The sequence below is a fragment of the Xiphias gladius genome, chromosome 3 (assembly GCF_016859285.1).
Source record: "Xiphias gladius isolate SHS-SW01 ecotype Sanya breed wild chromosome 3, ASM1685928v1, whole genome shotgun sequence".
NCBI lineage: Eukaryota > Metazoa > Chordata > Actinopteri > Istiophoriformes > Xiphiidae > Xiphias > Xiphias gladius.
The window spans coordinates 11,283,738-11,304,780 of record NC_053402.1 but is presented as its reverse complement, the minus strand read 5'-3'; the positions used below and the strand labels follow the sequence as shown (position 1 = coordinate 11,304,780).

Genomic DNA, 21,043 nt, shown 5'->3' with positions numbered 1-21,043 from the left:
CCGCTCCCTCCGTTTTCCCCCGTGTTCAGCAGGACATTCTCTGTTTTCTCCTTCTCAGTCTTTAACCTCTGTTGGTGTTGTTTCCATGTCTTTAAATGTCAGTCATGTCTGAGTTGGTGGGTCAGAGCTTTTCAGACTGTCTGTATATGTGTGTGTGTGTGTGTGTGTGTGTGTGTGTGTGTGTGTGTGTGTGTGTGTGTGTGTGTGTGTGTGTGTGTGTGTGTGTGTGCGCGCACGCCTGTGTGTGTGTGTGTTGTTGTGTTGTTGTGTTGGGTGCAGGTGCTGAAACATTGTGCGGTGAGCATGTTTTAATGAGCACAGCAGAGCAGTACCCTGTCAGCCCTCTCTTCCTTTTACACCCAAACACATACACTCACACAGGGTGCTAATTTCATGCAAGCACAGTCACGTGCACCATGCGCAGTGCGCAGAGGGAGTGGTGGCACAATATTTGGTATTTATGTGGCTGTCGGAGTAAAGTGCACCTAGGGCGCACAAGGGAACAGGGTTGGATTAGCAAAGATTCATTATCATGCATTGTCATTGGGTGCGTTAAGGTTTGTTGACAATCATGGCCGATCACTTCAGCTCCTCTTGTGCCATTTAAAAGAACTACCCTCTCCATCTTAACGCACAGACAGCTGGGTAGCGGAGTGGAGAGTCCAGAGGTGCGTCTCCTGAAAGGACACTAACATTCTCATAGCACCATATTGAGCAAGCTGCACAACTTTTTGCGCCTGCACATACAGCAAATGGAGCCAACGGATTCAGACATGAAACATGTGCACACACACACACACACACACACGCAAACAAACAAGTTCTGCATTCTGCTTGTACTCACAGGTCGTTGCCGACACACAGTAATTTATTTTTGAATTTAAAAGTATATTTGCAGACAATTCTTTCTCAGAACAAGAAAATCTATTGAACCCACAGAGGGTTTGTGACAAATACACGGCTGGAATGTTAAAAGGGATTTCTTTGAATCAGATGAGGGTTTAATGGTAAAATGTGTTGGTATGTCAATAATTTATTTTAAAAAGTGACTAAGGCAGAGTGTGTAGAGAAAATGTCTTGAATGTCATGTCTTGACATGAATGATTATTCCTGTGAACAATTTCATTTTTAGGTGTTGTATCAATGTGTTTTTAATCGAGTTTCTTCTTTGTCTCAGTTTACGGCTGTTCCAGTGTTGTCCTCCTCCCTCTTGATGAAATGTGTGGTTACCTGGTGGGAATCAGTGTAAAAATAAAAAAAGGAAAATGTTAATATTTAAACATGCGAAAATGTGAAAAAAATATTCTATGTATAAAAGCTGTATATGTGAGATATCCTTGTGTATAATAAAATGTAAGCAATTTAAGATGATGTCACTATTTCGGCACATTCATGTCATCGGGATTTATCACCAAGACAGCATGATGAGGCATTAAATTAGTGTTGAATTTTTTACATCATGAGTACAATATCAGTCCTCTCTCTCTCTCTCTGTCTTTCTTTCTCTCACTCGTTTTCTCTCAGGACAGATGGATGCAGGATTATCTCTGTGATTTTAGGCAAAGATTAGATAGGAGAGCAGATGCACTCGGTGGGAGAGTGGGCGAGAAACGTGGATGTCACAAACAGGGGAAGTGAGGATGATGGACCAGAGGGTGGGGCATGATGCCTGCTGTGCGTGTGTTTGTGCGTGCGTGTACGCGCGCGCGTGTGTGTCTGTTTACTGTCCAGTGTAGTGAAACTGAAGATAAACGTTTTTTAAAACATCATGTGTGAGGATTTTTTTTTCTCAATCAGCAGAGTAAATTTCACGTGAAAAAAAAGTACATTTTATTGCAATTTTCAGATTCTAACTAATTGGATGATTTGTACATCATATGTCATATTCTGTTTCACAGGAAGCTAGGTTGAAGTCCCTGGTGATTTTCATAATAATTTCATTATGATAACTTCATAGTCACGTTCGTTAATTCGTTTCTGATGTCTTGACTTTGGTCTTTATTTTGAAAGAAATCACCGGCAGTGTTAGTATGCTGCATTATCGCGTGTTTTTTTTTTTTTGTCTATACCAAAACAGTAACCTAAAAGACGCCAATTAGGTGATGATTTTCTGTTGGATCATTACTATGAGGGACCCCTTTCACCCCATTCAAATATTGATTATATCCCCTTTAAATAATACAGTTATCAACACTACTAATATCAAGTAGGTCACCGGAAACTGCCATGACTCTGATATGAACATAAACCGGTTTCCACACCAGAAAACTGCTAGTACAGCTCCTAAATCATACAATTATTACCAATACTATGTTTCTGCTGCTATAATATTAATGTTATTATATTCTATTACTGTTGTTATTTGTAATAGTCACACTAATAATGAGTTGACCGTATTGTTATTAATAACGCCTATACTAGCAATTATAGTGAATACTGCTGTGCATTAGCCACCAATTTAAATGGAGGGTCGCAGTTTCACAATGTGACCACTGAAGGGCATTGAACACTCATGTGTCCCTAAGTGTCAAGGCAGACATACGACCACACGAAAGCGTCCGGTGTAAACTTTCAAAATAAGATAATTAGACGACACCTGCGCTAGCAAATGGTCTGATCGCAGCCCAAGGCAAAACAGTCACAGAAATAATATGTACTGTTTATTGAAATGCATTAGATGAGGCAGAGGCTCATAATATTTCTGATTAGGGTACAGATTCAATTAGTGTTAAAATGAGTGTGAATTCCCTCATTGATATTCATGATTGCAAACATCTGCATACCGATGGCGAGCCCATCCGTGTGAGAAGCAGGGCCGCCCGAGAGGCCACGCCCAGTTATGGATACTCCTATTTATGATTGGACTCTGCCATCTGAGGGCGGGGTTAAATAATAGACCTCAACTGTGATTGGGCCTTTACGAAGTCTGTCTGCCTGCCGTCGTCTCATTGGTTGCCTGACGAAGGGGTTAACGTGAAAACGCTCTACTTACAATGAATCACAATGGAGACTAAATAGGAGATCTTAGGAATTCAGGCTTTTAATTTATTTATAACATAAAGTTAGATCTTCAATAGCCGCGTCGGAAATCTGTCGTTCGTATTTTGACACGTAATTTTAGTCAGGAAAACAAGTCGCGGGCAGATCCTGAAGTGTCGCTACAAGTGTTTTGAACAAGGAAATCGTCTCAGGCTAACGTTATGTAGCAAGCTAATCACACTTATCCATTCGTAAACTGCGATATCGCTCATCCCACCGTCTGTTATAAATCCCACGCTTCGGGTAAGTACGTTTTAAACAGTTCGCACTTCACTGCAGGCAACCATTCATATCGACTCAGTAACTCTCAGGAAGAGTTAACCTGAAGGCGACTAACGTCAGCGGATAGGACGCTTGAAATCTGGGTCAGTGTCTCCGCCGTGTACAGTGTAGGGAGGAAGAGGGCAATATCAAGTGGCTGGATGTGTTCGTGCTCGCTCGCATACTCGCTGCCTGGTTGACACGGTGTGAAAACCTGTTGGCTTAATCCCTTTTCCAGGCATGACCGAGTACAAGCTTGTGGTGGTGGGGGCAGGAGGCGTGGGGAAGAGCGCGCTCACCATCCAGCTCATCCAGAACCACTTCGTCGATGAATATGATCCAACCATCGAGGTGAGAGACCGACGGACGGACACCGTGTCCGGGGGGGGAAGTTTGGTGTCTGACGTGTAACGCGTCCAAGCTCTACACAAGACTACACGGTCGATGTCACTTGTCAGTCTGTAAAAATTGGCAACATGCTAAACGACAGATCGTACTGTCACAAATCCACGGCACCTTCGAACAGGGCCAGAATCTGTTCAAATAACTGCTACTAACAGATCTAAATCGACAGTGTTAACGCTTCTGTGAAATCTCCTCCGTTTCTCACGTTGTTGCCTTAAAGTCACCACAAATTGGTTGTAAATCTCATTTTCAGACTGTTGAATATGTCAAGTTCTAAGTCAGTTAATGGTAATAATTGACGTTATATTATTGTTAAAAAAAAAAAAAGCAATATTCAGGTTTCAGCAAGTTCATTACCAAAACATTTCATTTAACAAGGTCTTGTTGCTACATGACGGAGCAGTGCGGCTGCCAAAAAAACAGGGGACTCAACATGACGCAATCCACTGTCAGATTTCCTGGCACACGTTTGGCACAGCTTGCATGATCACGCTGCTGTGCTGTGTTCCAGGACTCGTACAGAAAGCAGGTGGTCATTGACGGAGAGACCTGTCTGCTGGACATCCTGGACACCGCAGGTCAGGAGGAGTACAGCGCCATGAGGGACCAGTATATGAGGACGGGAGAGGGCTTCCTCTGCGTGTTTGCCATCAACAACACCAAGTCCTTTGAGGACGTTCACCTCTACAGGTACAAGATGCTCCGTGGCTGCAAGTACACAACAGCACGGACTGTTGTATCAGTAATGAAAGGCAGCTGGTGGAATTGATTGTCCATTTCAACTATTGCACCATACGGTTACTTTCAAGGTCCAGATAGTTTAAGACAACAGAGCTGCTTCCTGTTCAGAAGGAACTGCACTTGTAATTAGCTCTAACACCCGTCCATAGACATGCTGAGTGTGGTTACAAGTTTTGTCAGGTCATTTGTACGCTAACAAGGCTCGTTCGCGTTCATATAATTTGACGTCCACGCTGGTCATGAGGGCAGGTTTACGCAGCTGACCCCGAGGAGTGATTGTGACCCACGGTCCCGAGAGTAGGGTGGCCTCAGTCTCTTAGGTGCTGTCGCGTGTGTCTCCTCCTCAGAGAGCAGATCAACCGGGTGAAGGACAGTGACAGCGTTCCCATGGTGCTGGTGGGGAATAAGAGTGACCTGAGCACCCGCACCGTGGAGACGCGGCAGGCGCAGGAGCTGGCCCGGAGCTACGGCGTGCCGTTTGTCGAGACCTCTGCCAAAACCAGACAGGTGAAAGACAGCGACACCTGTATTTAGTTTGCACGAGCCTTGTTTGAGTAAATAAGACATCAGTTCGTAAAAGAAGACCTGTAATTAACAAAATTATATAACTTGTGTGTGTTTCTGACTTGCAGGGTGTGGAGGAAGCCTTCTATTCGCTGGTACGGGAGATCAGAAGATATAAGGAGACCAACCGCAGCAACAAGAAGAGCAAGAAGAACACTCAGAGACGTTGCATAATACTATAGCGAACCACCACCAGCATCCCTTGCGGCACTTGTTTCATGCTCCCTCTTAAAACACTGCACCTCCTGTATCACTTTGGAGGTGTCCAGCACAGCTCCAGACATGGGAGCAGGCGTGGCAAAATGCATTTTTACTGCTGTCACAGTTTCCACTAACAGTATGTCACCACAAGATTTGCCATTTATTCATCCAATGTGCAGTGTCCATTTAAAGCTGTGAATTCAGTTGGTTTTGTTTCGATGACCAAACAACTAGAAGCTACAGTTTTTAGTTGAATTAAGTTTTTCTTTTTGGTTAATGTCAGCATTTGCAAAAACTTAATTTAAGTCTGTGGTAGAAAGTTTTTTTTGGTTTTCTGTTTATTTTTTTTCCAAAAACCTGTGAGAAGTTCTCTGTACAGATAATTCTCTTTTTCTAATTACAAATAGTCTGACCAGTGTTTTCAGCTCCTCTTGACTTTAGGGGTCAAGGGGTTCACACTGGTCCCTCACTGCACTTTGCGGTCACATCAGGCGATGCATTGAATTCAAATCTCCAAAATTATTTTAGGAAGGAACTCACTGTTCAAATGAGTTGTTCAGTGTACATCCGACTTCATGAGGAAACAACATCCTAATTACTTGGATACTTTATTCCCTGCAAAAATGTTTTGCTTCCAGACAGATGTTTGTTGTCTTCCCCTTGTGTTTTTTTCATAGGTCGGTGTGTCCTCTGGGGCTTGAAACACAACAGCAATATAGAGTTGGGTTTTGTTTGTTTTTTCCTCACAAAGACCATATGTTAATGAAAATGTTGTAGGATAGGATCACCACAGTAACAAAAGCATCAAAATTGTGTTCCAGACTCCTAGGTGCACTTTATTCATTTCCTATTATGTTTATTATTGTAGAATTTAGGATTAGTGGTAGCGCCATTACAAAGGTTTACTCAGGAATATGGTGTTTAATCAGGAACTGAGGAATAGCAGACAGAGCTGTCTCAAATGATTGGTTGAGATTTGTTGCCTGTTTCCATAATTTCACGCCATCATTAACTTGTCATTTGAAGTGTCAGCCCTGCTGTTTGCTCCACACGGTCACACTGTATTCCAAAGTCTGCCTTTTAATGCAACTCTTATGTCAATCCCAGTGTTGTTGGTGGTCGAAGTTGTAAGACACTGTTTCCAAGCACAGTTTATGCTACACCACACTCTACCAGAGCGTGTAGTGTGTGTGCAAAGGTCCATGTGGTAATACACGAAACCACTGAAAACAAATTTTTAACTTAGTCTCGCAGCAACGTTCATGGTATCTGATCATACTTGATGCTAGATAAGCATATTCAGACGCGCAACCATTTTTTATAGCAGTGTTTGTTGTCTTTGATATTTACCGGGATTCTTAAATATAACAGATGGTTACATTTCTATTTTTGTAGCATTACAAAACAGTTTTCCCCAATTAAAAAAATTATCTGCATTAAACTGCTGTCCAAATAGTTACTAAAATTATTTCAAAGCTTGGTGAGCTAACTTCAGCGGAGTTGTAAAAGAAGTGAATCCAACCATGATAGATTCCTACTTTTCTACTGCCTGTCTCATTATCTGGATTATCTCATAATCTAAAAATGTAACTCCATTCTAAAATTATGGAGTTGATCTGAACAAGTCTGTCACTGACAGCTATGTAAACTCTGAAACGAACAAGTAAATGGCTGTAGCTTTTACATCTTGTCTGTTTTGTTTATCCAAGGTGGATCTTTACTGGTAAGGGGATAAATGTTTTCTCAAAAGAGACATAGTAGATGAAAATAACTCATCTCAAACACACAAACCAAGTAGAGACTGTGGTGCGTTTACACCAAGGCTGATTTGTAACCTTCGATAATATAGACCACCTCTTTTTAGGTCTTTCAAGGAAGAACAGACACTACATCCAGGGTTCTCCCTCAGTTTGTGCCATCAAACGTTAAAGCTGAACAGGTTTTTTTGTTCTGAGGTACCAAATCAGTGAAGAGGAAGGGATGTGGCTTATGAGGTTAGACTGAATCATTAATGCTGAAGAGGAAGGCAATCAAGTTCCTCTTTTCATTTCCGTAAAACTACACACTTTTACTTTAATGACGGGGGAAAGTACAGCTGAACAGGCACATCATATGTACATTCATGTGTTTGACAGCAGTGTGGCTCAATATCCTGTTTGTAATTGTAATCACTTCAAATATGATTTTTGCATTGATTGTTAAATAATGATCATACCTGAAAGTCCAAAAAGAATAGATTGCTTTTTGATTTTATTATACAAAAAGATACTACTTAATGTCATTTTATTCACATTAGAAAATACAGAAATAGTGCAATATATAAATGCATTTTCAGAAGCCATAAAAGCCGTGGAAAAAAAAAAAGTCCAAAGTTATCTGAAATGAGGTACAAGAGGAATGAGAGTCTTTGTGCCCCCTTCTCACCATCCAAAACGAGACACCAGCTTGCTCTGGTCATCCAAATCTTTCTGAACCTTCTTCCTCATGTAGAAGATGGGACAATCCCGGCTGCAGAGGAGTGAAGAGGGACAGTGTCACCGGACATTAAGGACTGCCAGTGTGTGCTCAGCCATGATTCTGCTATAAACACGCAGTTATACTAAATATGTACTTGTGTACAGTATGTGTACCTGGTACAGAGAACATCCTCGTGGAGGGAGCCTTGACATCGCTGACACTGAGTCCAAAGACGAGAGAAACGTTCCTCCAGTGCGTTCAGGTGAAAGATCTGTAATTTACAACCCAAATGTGAGCAACACTAGACGTGTTTGCCGATATTACCCCCTGAGTTTAAATAAATTGAATGAAGAATTAACTGTTTTTGCTTTACTAGAAGAGACAATTTGGAAAAACTACATCACATTTTAACTAGCACACCGGTCTATAGCAGCCCAAAAGTAAATTCTTACGAAATTAGACTAAATTTGGTTTGATATTAAAAATAGCCATTTTGCAGTGTTTATCTCCATGTACCAAAATAAATTTGATATCAAATTCCTTTTAATGAATTCCCTGAGCTCTGAAGAGCCACCAGAGGGCAATGATGATGATAAACACTAGACAGCCACTGCCTAAAAATAAGACATTAAAGCTTTTCTTCAAACATATTCAGATCTGGGACTTTAATCAAATAAACTCCAGAGCCCTGTAAGTGAAGAAAACCAAAATATTCCAGTAGTAAGTCATTTAGCATCTTGCCTACCTCCTTTTGGTACAGTTCAGACTCCTTCTTCTTACAGAAATCACACACAGCCGCTGCAATGACACGTTTGATGTTGCACATATTGTTTAAGACTCCCACACAATCGTACTACTGTACACAGAAAAATAAAGATGGACTGGTCCTATGCCAAGAAATGAAGAGCTACATCCAAAAGCAAAACCTCCTGTTTTTTAAACTCACAAAAGGGATATCAAAGTAGAGGAAAAAAAAAATCTTAAAATACTGAGCACATACCGTCTGTTTTGAGCACAGCTTTGCAGCCAATACAGGTGCTCCTCTTCTGAGCAAATGCCATAAGGCCCCCAACCTTCGAGGTCAATACAGTCTTACAGCGTGTGTGGTCACCCTCTGAAAGGCACCACAAAATCAACGTCGACATTAAGATCGAAAAAACTTCAGAAGATAACACAACAAGTCAAGTTTCATTTATTTAACTAGTACATCTTCTGTGTGTGTGTGTGTGTGTGTTTGTGTTTTGGTGTGTGTGGGTGTTTGGACTCACTGAGCAGGACGCTCTCTGCTTTGCTCTCTCCCAGGATGGGCTCAAATATTCTCAGCAGGGGCTTGGACAGCTGCTGTTCCAGGTAGTATTGTGTGTCAATGGGAATGTTGTTCTCCAGCACGTAGATCGGGTCCTGAAGCAACATGTAGAAGAATCAGTTTTATCGTCGGGATTAAATATTTATTTTAGGGAAAGCGGCTGCACAAATGAAACAAACATGCACATTAAAAAACAAAACAAATCAAAGATGACACAACAGACCTCTGACTTCATGTAGGCTGCTGCTCCCTTTGCAGCCTTGATGATGACGTATGGAACTCGGTCTCCCAGGTTGGGGGCGCTGCCGGCATCTCTTTTCCTCATCCTGTAAAGCATGAATATTAATAAGTAAGTCCACTCATACCACACACAGTATTTCCCCCTTTGAACATCCTTTGAAATGAAATGTCTCCGTTTCTGGTAAATGGCTAATCAGACCTCTCAGCCAGCTCCACGTGTGCCTGTTTGCCAGCGTACTCCTGGGCGGTACGTGTTAGCTCCTTGGTGATGACCAACTGGCTGATGTCGATGCGGTTGCACAGCAGGTCTGAGATCACTTCTTTGGCATGAGCCACTGCACCCTGCGGATCCCTAACAACAGATCACAGGAGCTGTGATTAGTTTTACATCATATTAACAGCTCTGGTTGAGGTTCAACTAACCAATAAGACAGAAAAGTGGGCTGAGCAACTGAAATCCTGATTTTACCTTTTTCTAGAGGCCAAAAATTGAAAAATAAACGCAAACGGTGTATTTCACAATTTTCCATGGGATGATTAATTATGGAGTTCTATTCAGTATGTAAAAACGGAATTAAAATGAAATTATGAAGGAATGAAATCACAGGAGTACCTCTAAAAAAAACGTGTACCTGTCTATGAGGATTTTCTGCAGACAGGTGTTGATAAGGTTAGCCACCAGAGGGCAGTTGTCTCTGCGGACAGTCTCAATGCCTTTGCAGTCCATTTTGTCATGCGTGTCTGCACTGGAGGAGAAATACAGGCCTGCATAACGTTTCTTGTTGATCAGCAGGTATGGGTAGTACACCTGTGGAAGTGACAAAGATAAACTCATTAGCCGAGAAGACACTCCATTTCTCCTGTGGTTCCAAACCCTGATCACTGAAATTTGAAACGGTTGCCTGATTCCTGAAGACACATTTTCATTCACATTAGTCATTGTGGTCTTATTTCTTGAGTGCCACTGTTATTCCAGTACTCACTTGTCTCCACCCACTTGGGTGTCTGCAGGGTTCATTAAGTTACATTTTAAGAAATTATCAGACATTCTTAAATACCACATGGATTTTAATTTAATACCCGGTTCACAGTCATTCTGGTCAAAGTATGAATAATGTCGCAATTGTTTTTCATTGATATTTTTTTTGTACTTTTCATGCACTTAGTAATTAATTCAATTTACCAAGCAGATGAAATTATCAATATTTATATTACATTATTGTGAGCACTCCCCAGCTGTATGTGACAATAATCCCTAATAATATAAATAATTAACCAAATACACAAGCTGGACCTGGATAAGCAGCAGGAAATGGATGGATGAATGGGTTAAACATTAAATAATATATCTAAGGTTCACATGAATTTTACATAAAATCATATTAAATATGATTTTATCCTCCAATTTTATGGGGGCATAAAATTGGGACTGAATTATAGGCCTTTTCTGCTTAAAAAAAAAAGACTTAAACAATTAATTGAGTATCAATATAGTTACTGAATAATTACTATAGTAGTAGTATTATTACTATGTACGTCTTGAATATTTCAGGTTATATTATGTACAGCAAGTGTCTTGGAGGGAAAAACATTTGAGAAAAATGTTTCTATTTGTTTTTGGAAATATGAATTTATGTGGTAACTTTGTTTCATCTCTCTTCTCAATTCTGTGTCTGAACAAAATGTCCGGGGGGGGGCTTCCAGGAAACTAATTTGAGTACTGGCTTGAACATTGTTAGATTGTTTTGTGTCACTTTTTAATATGTTGTGAATGAAGGAGACAGCATATTGGCTTTTGGGCAGGTAAGCACCTGAAAGAAAAATCACACAAATGGACAAAACAGTCCCAATGCAAAGGATGCTAGGGTTGACATCATATTTTGTTGACAGGAGTCTTGTTCTGGCTGAAGAAATAGCCAAATATACTTTGTTGTATCACATGTAAATTAAACATATCGGTTTCATATTCTCAACTCATCAGATGTCATACATACATCCAGGTTAAAATTGTGCACAGTTCCTGTAACTAAAATAAAACACCCACTCTAACCATCCTCGTTAACAGAGGAGCAACTAAATTACAAATTCCACAGGGACAAGTGTGTTGATAAATGGACTGGACTGAAATTGTACCTTCTCAAACTCAAGTTTGATGGGCGGTGTGAAATGGGACGATACCCACTCTGCTGCCTCCTTCCCGATATCCATGGCCTCCCTCACTGTTGCAACTCCAAGCTTAACCATTACAGAGTCTGTGTCCCCATAAACCACCTTAACAGATAAAAATATAACAAAATAAAAAACACCCACAGACACACATAGCAGTGTTTAAAAAAAGGAAACAAAAAGAGAAGAGTTTGGTTCAGTATTAGTAGAGGGCTGCAACATGTATTCCTTACCTTGGCATCCCCTTGGTAACCGTTGGAAATGGTGTACTTGGACTCCACCAGCTGTTTGGTTTGCTCGATCATCTGCCTTCCAAAACCTGTGACGCTCTGGATGAGACAAGTGAAAAGATTTAATTAAGTTTATAACTAAATTACCTGTGGTGTTGTAATAAGCTTTCACTGGACCGGAAGCAAAACCTTCAGCCACATTACAGGTCATGAGTTTCAATGACTAGGAAAAAATTTAGCAAAACTGCTCACGGAGTTGGCTCAACTTTCTGTGGGTGTATCTAACTAGGTCAACTTTTCACAAAACAGCAAGAAACTGTCTGTTGCAGTTCATTTTTACACTTGCAGTTGGTCTTTTGTTTAAGTATTTACATTTCTTCCTCCACCTGTTCTGTGGTTTCTATGTGAACACTAATCTTTGCTCTACATCTCCGTTGTTTACCGCTTTTGCTCTACACCACATCTGTGCAAAATAGTTAGAAGAGTGACAATAGGTCAAATGGGGATGATTTCATTTAGGATGAATGACAAACAGTTGTATAGGGCCAGAATTGTAAGCATTAAGTATTGTTTAAAAGTTGATTTGGAGTACATCAATCCAATCATATAACCTTTGACCCTCCTCTTGGGTGTGTAAGCGGGATTCCCTCTGATTTTCCCGTTTGAAAACACAGACTGGCTGCATTTGAAAACAGAGATCTCCTTATGCCAATAGCACAGTAACCAATGCAATAGAAGTATAACCAAGGTCACAGTGGTCTTCAGCTGAAGATTATTCACTCTAATCACGGTATATAAATCACAGTATGTAAACATATAAACATATGGTGCAGTCACTTGTATCAAGATAATTATTCCAAACTCATGCAGAGCCAAGTGCTCACCTGGGAGATCTCTAGGCAGGGCAGCTTGCCCACCTGGGCCCCTGTGAAGCCATAGACAGAGTTTGCACTGATTTTGAGGGCCAGTTGACGGCCATCCAGCACCTGCTTCTTGAAAGGGTCGGTTTCCTTCTTTAGCTCTGCTTTGGCCCTGTGGAAAAACCAAGGGACAAATTGAGAAGGAAGTCGCATCTGGCTGTTTAATGGGCATACCAACATGTTTATTTGCACGACATTATCTAAAGGGTCATATAAATAATTATTTTTAAGTTGTTTGAGTTTTAATCATGTGTTTGTTTGGATTCACCCATTTTGTATTTTTCCAGATTAAATCTGAACATTATTACAACAAGAATAAACACATTAAACACTAGTTGTAAATCAGAGGATCAAAAAGTTAATAAGTTTTAGCAGAAAATTAATATTTTAAAGTACCATTGCACTGAAGCTGTGTACCCGGTTTCTAACTATCAACTCTAGTTCAGGTCTATTTGTTATTGTGATATATTTGAACCAATTAGAACCTCTTTCTGGCAGACAGCAGGTTCTCCAGGATCTCAGGTAGAAGTCCTTTCCTCACCGAGCTCTTCACAAACAGATCACCAGTCGGAGTCTTGATGAAGTCCTCAGGTGACAAGCTAAAGACACATTACTTCAGTTATTAGTTCACATTATGAAAACTACACGTGTTGGCCTGGTCATTAAAATATAATGAATCGATGAAGAATCAATTAATTAAACTAGCTTAAGTTGCACCATATTGGCTCGATGCACTTCAGTGTTGCAGGTACAAAAGTCTGTAGGCTGGCTAAACATTCCAGCTGAAAGAAGAAAATACTGAGGGGAAACTAAAGCTGTTTAGATCCATTTCTACCCTTCATAAATTTCATGATTCGTTCATTTGTTTACTGTCAACTCAAGTAGCTGTCCAAGCAGGAAGAAATAAACTAACAAAAGCAAATTGCTTGCAGTTTCTCAGGGCAACCTCACATACGGTAATGAAAAAGAAATGCTCACCCTAGTTTCTCCACTGAGCTCTTCTGCAGCAGGGTGGTGTAGCACAGATTGTGAGCCATCATGATGGACGGATACAAGGAGGAGAAATCCAGGGTGGCAATGGGAACACTGTAATACCTACACAGAGTAGAAGTTGAGGATGGAAAGGAATATGACAAGCTTAACCCTAATAAACCACTAAAACCAAGAGAGGACCAGAGAGCAGACATACACTCACATAAACAAACATCCTACATGCATACCCTTTCTCTGGCTCAATCACAGTCGCTCCAGTGTAGTCTTCTCCTCCTTCTGTCTTTACAACAGGCATGACCAGGTCCTGTTTCATGGCCTAAACGTGAACAGATACTTACAGTTTGCATCTTAAATCTGCATGCATCCAGTAACTCATGCATCCCATGTGTTTGCCTTTGTTACCTGTCGCAGAAGCTGAGAGACAACTTTTATCTGCTGTCCTCTTGACAGCAGGTATGTGAGAGGCACACCTGTCACTCTGGCCATCTCCATGTAGTTAATCACACACATCAGCTTCTGTAGCAGACGCAGTGGGAGATAGGCGTCTTTCAGGCAGTAGACAGCCAAACGTCTGCGAGTCTGCTCGTTGCCATTCTGAGATGGAGGACAAAGGGAGAGCAACAGATTAGTGACAACAGCAACAACTCAATATTAGTTTTTTCAAGAAGCTTACTCCTTTTTTTTTTTTTTTTTTTTTAAACTTTATTACAGAAAAATAAGGGTAGTCGAATCTACAGAGCTCTTAAAGACAGCCAGCTCCCTTCCAGGTGCTACAAGGTTACCTGCAGATCAGTGATGATGGAGTGCTGTACATCCTCCTTCTGTTCTTGCAGGAAGTGGAAACTCACAGCGTTCAGTGTGTATGAGCGCAGTTTATAATCCCGGAGGAGCACCTGATAGACAGACACCTGCCAGTTTATACTCATTCTGTCTTTTCCTGAAAACATTCAAATCTAAGCAACGCACCTGTATAGTAACTTAACTATTGTTTAATTATAATTTACAACAATAAATGCTGACCTGCAGCAGATCAAACTGAACCCGGCCCTCCATGTTAATGGTCTTGTTCTCTCTGCGGCCCATCTGCTTGCTCTGGAAATTCAGGTCTCGCAAGACTGACTTGATTCCTCGCACTCGGCCCAAGTAGGGAAACAGATTCACCTAAACACAAAAGAAAATGTTCTATTAAACTGAGGGGGAGACAGGAATGTTTTAGTCAAAACATAAAAGGGAGATCTCAAGTATTTCTGCTACAAATTAATTTTTTAGAGGTAGTTAAGTGAAACTTAACAAATGCTCAATCTGCCAAGAACATTTTCGGCTTTGGTACTGGATGAAAGTAGTAAAGGGATGTGGCTCCATCTAACCTTCAAAGCAGCCGCTCTGTTGAGCAAGTAGGGAAAGTCAAAGTTTTGAATGTTGTATCCAGTGATGATGTCTGGATCCACTGTCCTCAAAAAGTCCGCCCAGCTCTGCTCACACAGACGTTAACACACACAGAACGACATGACGGGTGGACAACAAAACATTACAAAAGGGAACAAAGAAAACACCAGAATACTTTGTTTTTCAATCCATTACTAAAGCCCATATATTAACCTGCAGTAGCTGTTTCTCTTGTGCAAAGCACAATATCTGAGAGCCCACAATGCTGGAACAGGACTGGAGGGTGAACACGGTGCGAATGAAGGGCTCGATCTCACCCTGACGCTGGACCATGGATGCTATCTGAATCACAGGATCTTTGTCTGCCTCTGGGAAGATTCCTGGAAAGAAAAAAAGTTAACATCCGAGTCAAACTCTTCATTTGTTTTTCATCAACTATGATCAGGCCTTGTTCATCTGTTTGAAACTAATGCTGGAGTAATCGATTGCATGCTGTATAATGAGAATCCCAGTGATAAAGAAAGAAACCCACCTTTTCTCCCCGCACACTCAATGTCAAAGCTCAGGACCCTGAGGGGTGCGATCCTCTGCCAGTCTCCCTCTGCTGGGTGACTTATCAAATTGGTCCATCCCACATCCACCTCATACTGACACAAGGACACCTGGAGGAAAAAATTTGGAGAAAGTGCACAAACACTGTTGACAGAAGCTGGACAGTACAAAAATTGTAAGATGGCACTTAAAATGAAGTAAACCGCTGACAGATGTAGTATGACAGCCATTTGGTGTACTACTGAGCAGCACAAAGACATGCCAGATTGGGTCGTGCAGTTAAGACATAAACAAGACCTACCTTGCCCGGGTACTGAGAATTCGTGTCGCCCATGCTCTTCTCCTCACGCATTCTGTACTTGCCTTTGGGGAGTTCAATCCAGCAGCATCCCACCACATCACTGTCCACCATAAACCTGACAACACAGAGGTTCATTAAACTGGAATATACAGTAGCATTTTTATTTATCAGCTGTTTTGTGAGAAAGTCATATATAGGAAGTAACAGGAAGGTTTCCCTGATGACATTTTCAAGACTAGAAGTGAAGAGATTTCAATGGTGCCCCTGTATATGTATTGTAAGCAGACATATACAGTAATATATATTAAAGCAAAAACATAAGATTATGGCCACAAAATTGAGGACTAAAAACTAAAATTGAGGACTAAAAACTCCAAACAGCCTGTTTAACCTGACAGATGCAAGAACTACACAATCATTGCAAACACCATTCTTAACTCGATAAAGAAAAACTTAATAAATAAATTGTGGTACATACTTCTTATACTGTAACTGAAATATATACAGTACATATTATATGAGATGCATGTCCCCGTTTCATTGGTTTTTAAATACACCACAGGTTGTATTAGGCTAGCTTCAGCCAGACATATCAGTGTGTTAAGTAGAATTCGTATAGCAGACACGCACCTGATTTCAAAATCTATATTGGCCTCATAGGACTGGTAACTCTGGATGGGGAAAGGTCCAAACTTAAAGCCCTGCTCCAGCAGTCTTTTTGCGGGGGCAATGAGACGAGGCATTGCCATGGTTATCCGCAAGAAATCCATACTGTGTTTCCCGTGGTAACCATACATACCTGTGGGGAAAGGAAAAAAGAAGCTTTGATCCACAAATGATGATGAAAGCATAAAGTCACAGTATTTTATTTTATTAGTGCATAACAATAGAGAGTAATAAAACAACATCATCCAAAACAGCTTCATATATGTATGTAAATTTATTATCAGATGTCCTTTGTAACTAGGATCAGCCTTCATGTTTACAATAGTGTGATCAAAGAGTGTTGTGTTGTGAGTGTTCGAGAATCCCTTTACACGCTTATATCAACTTAACAATACATTTTTATAAGCATCTGCACATGACTTGTACTCACTCTCTTTGTGGGTGATGTCCACAGCCAACACTGTGATGGAGATGTTGTCCTTATTGGAGCGCATGTCCTTCAGGACAGCAGAGTTCAACTCTCGTTTAAATTCACCCAGGTAATCAGATTTGAACCCTTTTCAAAAGGAAACAGAGAGGGAAAAATTGCGGGATTAAAAATAATCAATTACATGATTTTTTTTTCCTTCCCAAAGCTGAAGTCATTCAAATAAGTCACAGCTCAGAAGGCAGAAATGTGTTCAACTGAGAGAATGATTAAATAGTAACTGACTAAAAGTTATTGGACTGAGCAAATATAAGACATAAATTCAAAGTGTTAACTTTCAAGCTTAAACTACCAGCCAAAAGTTTTAAAACAACTCAATTTTCCAGCTGTTATTTAGATTTACATAATGCAGTTTCTGTGTTTCTGAAATTAAACCATAAAACAAATAAGCTTTTTTTTAATTTATTTAAAGAAAAAAAGATTTTTAAAAACGAGGAATCATGGAATCTTCTTGTTGAACTAAAATTACGTCCCAACACTGTTGAAGAAGTATCCGCGAATTTGTTGCACTTGTAGGTTGCTTTGTTTTCACCTTCTCTCCAGTTCATCCCAAACCAGCTCCACAGGGGTTAAATCTGGAGACTGTGCTGGTCTTCCATCATTTGAAGCCACCGTCTGTTTCTTTTCTTCTAATGTTTTGGGTCATTATTTTGCTGTAGGATGAACCCCTGACCAACCAGTCTTCCTTCTTTTTTTACTTGCCTTTCTCTCACCATTCTGATAGCAGTATAAAGCACCACTTCCTGCCGTACAGTATTGTCCTAATAATGCATCAGTGGGTGTAGTAACAGTTTGTTCCAAAACTGCCTTTTTTACAGACAGAGGGTTTGGAAGTAATCAACAACAGTTGAGGCACTTGTAGGAATTGTTACTTAAGTTATTGTAAATTAACGAATTTCTTCACCCCTGAGAAAGGCCTGTTTCTATGAAATTTAAATGATTTTTCCAGTTTTTGGTGATTTACCTTTTTTTTTTTTTTTAAAACCTCAGGCAGTTATAAGTAACCTTTGTTACCTTTTATCACTGGACTCGAACTGCTTAAATTTAAAAAAAACTGCAAAATGGGGTGGTTCTAAAACTTTTCACTGGTAGTGTACATAAAAAAAAAAAAAAATAAAAAAATACTCACCACTTGGTGCAGGAACATAGAAGTAAGGTGCAAAACCATGGACGTGGCAACAAACACTATTCCCACTGTCTGTCACCCCAAACATCCGAATGATCGGGACTTTTCCTTGTAGCTGGCCGGGCATGCCAGCCACTGCAGGCCCTGCATAACAAAAAAGTGGAAACCAACTTCGAAACTTTTTTTCTCACATATGGCAGTGGAGCATTAGTGTAGGTTGATATGTTCTACACTCTTATTTAGATCCAAACAAAAAAAGAAACCAATATAACTCTAGGAAAACTGATCTTTTTATTTAAATGGTAAGGTCCATATTTCTGAGACTCAAATCTGTGTGAAATATTTGTTAAAAAAAAAAAAAAAATCTATGAGAATCTGGACCTGCTCTATATAAGATGATTACCATCATTTTTTTTAACTGCTAACAACAGCATATATCACAGAATTAAGTCCAAGTTATCTCGGTTCTGGCTTCAACACTAGTCCTCTTTGATAATTACCTAAATAATAGTCAAGGTCAATCTGCTGAAACACCAAAGTATCCGATGATGGGTCCAGTGAAGGGGCATCAGGCCGCCGCCAGCGGGGGTTAAGGTTTGTTGAGAAGAGGTCCCCTGACAGAAGAAGAAGGTAAGACAGAGGTAAAACCAAAATTAATTATTTATTATGCCAATGGATACAACTAAGAACTGAGAGAATTATCAGAAGTTAGAGTCCTTTCAATGAGTACTTTCCTGTGATGATGTACTACTAGTTCCACAGTCGCCATTTATTATCAGCACACAGTTACTTTGTTCACAATGCAAAGCTATACATGCTTCATTTACTCAAAGCATGACTGGATGACTTAATTAATACTTAACATATACTTAATTTAGCCATCCAGAATGATTTGTTAGAGCTACCAGCCATACATTGTACTTACATTAAAAAATTGAGAAATTGGCTGTAAGATAAATATAATTCTTATTTCACAGGTAGCGAGGTTCTGAAGAATAAATGGTGTGTTTAGTTCTGCTCGTTTAAGAAAATGTTATGAGTTATGTTGATGGTGTAAAACATAAACTTGACTGTAAGTAATTGGCATTTGTGAAACAAATCTGCATGTCATTAACACAACTCTATCTCTTCCTACACCAGTAAAACCCTTTTACTAATGCCACCTATGAATGTGTGCTTTTCTCTGCAACACTCACCTACGGGAATAACATCATGGCCGGCCTGCCCCTCCATCTCCTCTGCCTCCATCTCTGCATCATCAAACATGGACAATTCCTCCTCAAACTGGGATGGACTGTGCTCCCATTCACCAGCTGTTTTAGCCCGTTTGGCCTGAGATGCACCACCCACAAAAGGGCCACCATTGCGTCTCTTATAATCCATGCCTGCAACGAAAATTTGTAAGCAGAATACATGTTAGGGAAAATGATGAGAGAGAAAAGAGGAAAGAACATGCTTGACTCAGTTAAACAGGCCCTGGTAATAGCATAACAATAATCCCTTAATGATAGCAGTTAACAAATATATTCAAAATAAGGCAGAACGATCAAAGCAACAAGCTCCCACTGTACCACTTTAATAGCTTATTAACACTTGCCAAAAAAGCTAACATTGACTAACCAAAACCTTAATGTACATACAGTATGGAAGGCTGCACAGAAGAAAAAAGAAAATGTTTTTTTTATTACACGTGTTAATATTCCTTGTACTGTCACAATACACCGTACTTGCATAGAATCTGTGCTGGCTACGGTGGGCTTACTGTGAATGCTAGGCGAAACGAGTAAGTTACAGTGCTGTCAGTGATTTAAAAAAAAATGTTTTATGAAATATTACATGCAGAGACTGTTTTCTTAGCGGATGGTATAAGGTAAACTAACATGATAAAGAGAGAGACATAAACAACATAAAGAGGAGAACAAAGTAGCGTAAGGAAGGTAAACGGTGACACATCGGTGATGACGGTTAATATATTTGATTTATTAAATTATGCTTAGTAGAAGATATATAATACATTGGATCCATGTGATTGGTAAGGAACCGCGGCAAATGAGATACATCCCTCCATTCTGCACATGATGTAGTCCATTAGGCATGTAACTAGTATGTTTGTACCCCTGCTAACTTCGAACAACACTAAAAGGTTACTGTCAGCATCGCAACTAAATACATTAGTTAGCTACGTTGAGTCCTCCCAAGGTTCTTAGTGCTATCTCAGTTAAGAGCACTCACGGCTAATGCTGAAAACCCATCCACGTGTTCACGGTGTAAATTCAACACTTCTCTTAAATACATGATATGGATTGACATCTGCATGCAAGCGGTAAAGTTTATGTCGAGTTATTCTTTGTTCAAACCGCGGCGGCTGCTTTTTTGTGTATCGAGGTAAAGCCGCAAGCTAGCAAACGCAAGTGTAAACACACAACAGTCTCGCGCCAAGGCTGATTTTACCGAACCGTGGGACTAACCTCTGTGAAATCTGCCAACACAGCTATCGGCGGCTGGTGCGTTTCTAACGAAATTATAAATACCTATCAAAGTTACTCCTGGACAGCGGACCCCGGTTGACAACAGCTCCCGCCACTCGTCTTTAATTTGTGAACTTTCACCGGCGAAGGCGCGGAAAATTTCCGTTTTGTTTATAGGCCCAATAGAAAAGGAGTGGACAATGACGACACGAACTAGGCGGAAACCCAGTTGCGATGAGAGGTAAGTTCAACGCGCCCTGGCAACACCTAGTACCTAAAAAAGACCTTGTGTTCCCGGCAAAATTACGTCAGAGTATACGCATCCGCGAGGGAGGGGGAAAAAAACGCTCCACAATTAGAGAAAACAAATCTTTGAATTTTATTTTTTGTTTAAAATAACTTATATCCAAGAAAAAAACAATTTACTCAAACGAAACCCTTTTTGTATTTTTATATTATTTAAGGCATGAAATTATACACACAGCAACACACGCACGAACAAGGAGGTAAACATTTTTAGATAGATAAATAGCC

General features: G+C 40.3%; 2 protein-coding genes across 4 annotated transcripts; one reads left to right on the top strand and one right to left on the bottom strand.

Annotated features, from left to right (window-relative positions):
- The first annotated feature begins 2,932 nt into the window (after nt 1-2,932).
- zgc:55558 lies at nt 2,933-5,825 on the top strand. 2 transcript variants are annotated; one of them, XM_040157743.1, is made up of 5 exons: nt 2,933-3,282; nt 3,539-3,651; nt 4,217-4,395; nt 4,794-4,953; nt 5,079-5,825. In XM_040157743.1, exons 2-5 carry the CDS (start codon nt 3,541-3,543, stop codon nt 5,190-5,192), a joined length of 564 nt encoding a protein of 187 aa, XP_040013677.1. In that variant the 5' UTR covers nt 2,933-3,282; nt 3,539-3,540; the 3' UTR covers nt 5,193-5,825. The 2 variants fall into 2 exon arrangements, with proteins under 2 accessions (XP_040013677.1, XP_040013688.1); XM_040157754.1 differs by lacking the exon at nt 2,933-3,282 and adding an exon at nt 3,296-3,404.
- Nucleotides 5,826-7,469: 1,644 nt separating this feature from the next.
- On the bottom strand, nt 7,470-20,685 carry pold1 (polymerase (DNA directed), delta 1, catalytic subunit). Of its 2 annotated transcripts, none has more exons than XM_040157731.1 (27): nt 20,510-20,668; nt 19,238-19,426; nt 18,542-18,655; nt 18,045-18,185; nt 16,859-16,984; nt 16,393-16,561; nt 15,763-15,877; nt 15,442-15,571; nt 15,123-15,289; nt 14,891-14,995; nt 14,544-14,684; nt 14,306-14,416; nt 13,926-14,117; nt 13,751-13,839; nt 13,509-13,625; nt 13,016-13,129; nt 12,495-12,642; nt 11,614-11,709; nt 11,348-11,485; nt 9,847-10,022; nt 9,414-9,566; nt 9,198-9,300; nt 8,937-9,069; nt 8,669-8,782; nt 8,414-8,466; nt 7,842-7,939; nt 7,470-7,719 (listed from the first exon to the last, which is right to left on the bottom strand). In XM_040157731.1, exons 2-27 carry the CDS (start codon nt 19,422-19,424, stop codon nt 7,632-7,634), a joined length of 3,318 nt encoding a protein of 1,105 aa, XP_040013665.1. In that variant the 5' UTR covers nt 19,425-19,426; nt 20,510-20,668; the 3' UTR covers nt 7,470-7,631. The 2 variants fall into 2 exon arrangements, with proteins under 2 accessions (XP_040013665.1, XP_040013657.1); XM_040157723.1 differs by having other exon boundaries at nt 7,471-7,719; nt 20,573-20,685.
- Between the last annotated feature and the right edge of the window lie 358 nt (nt 20,686-21,043).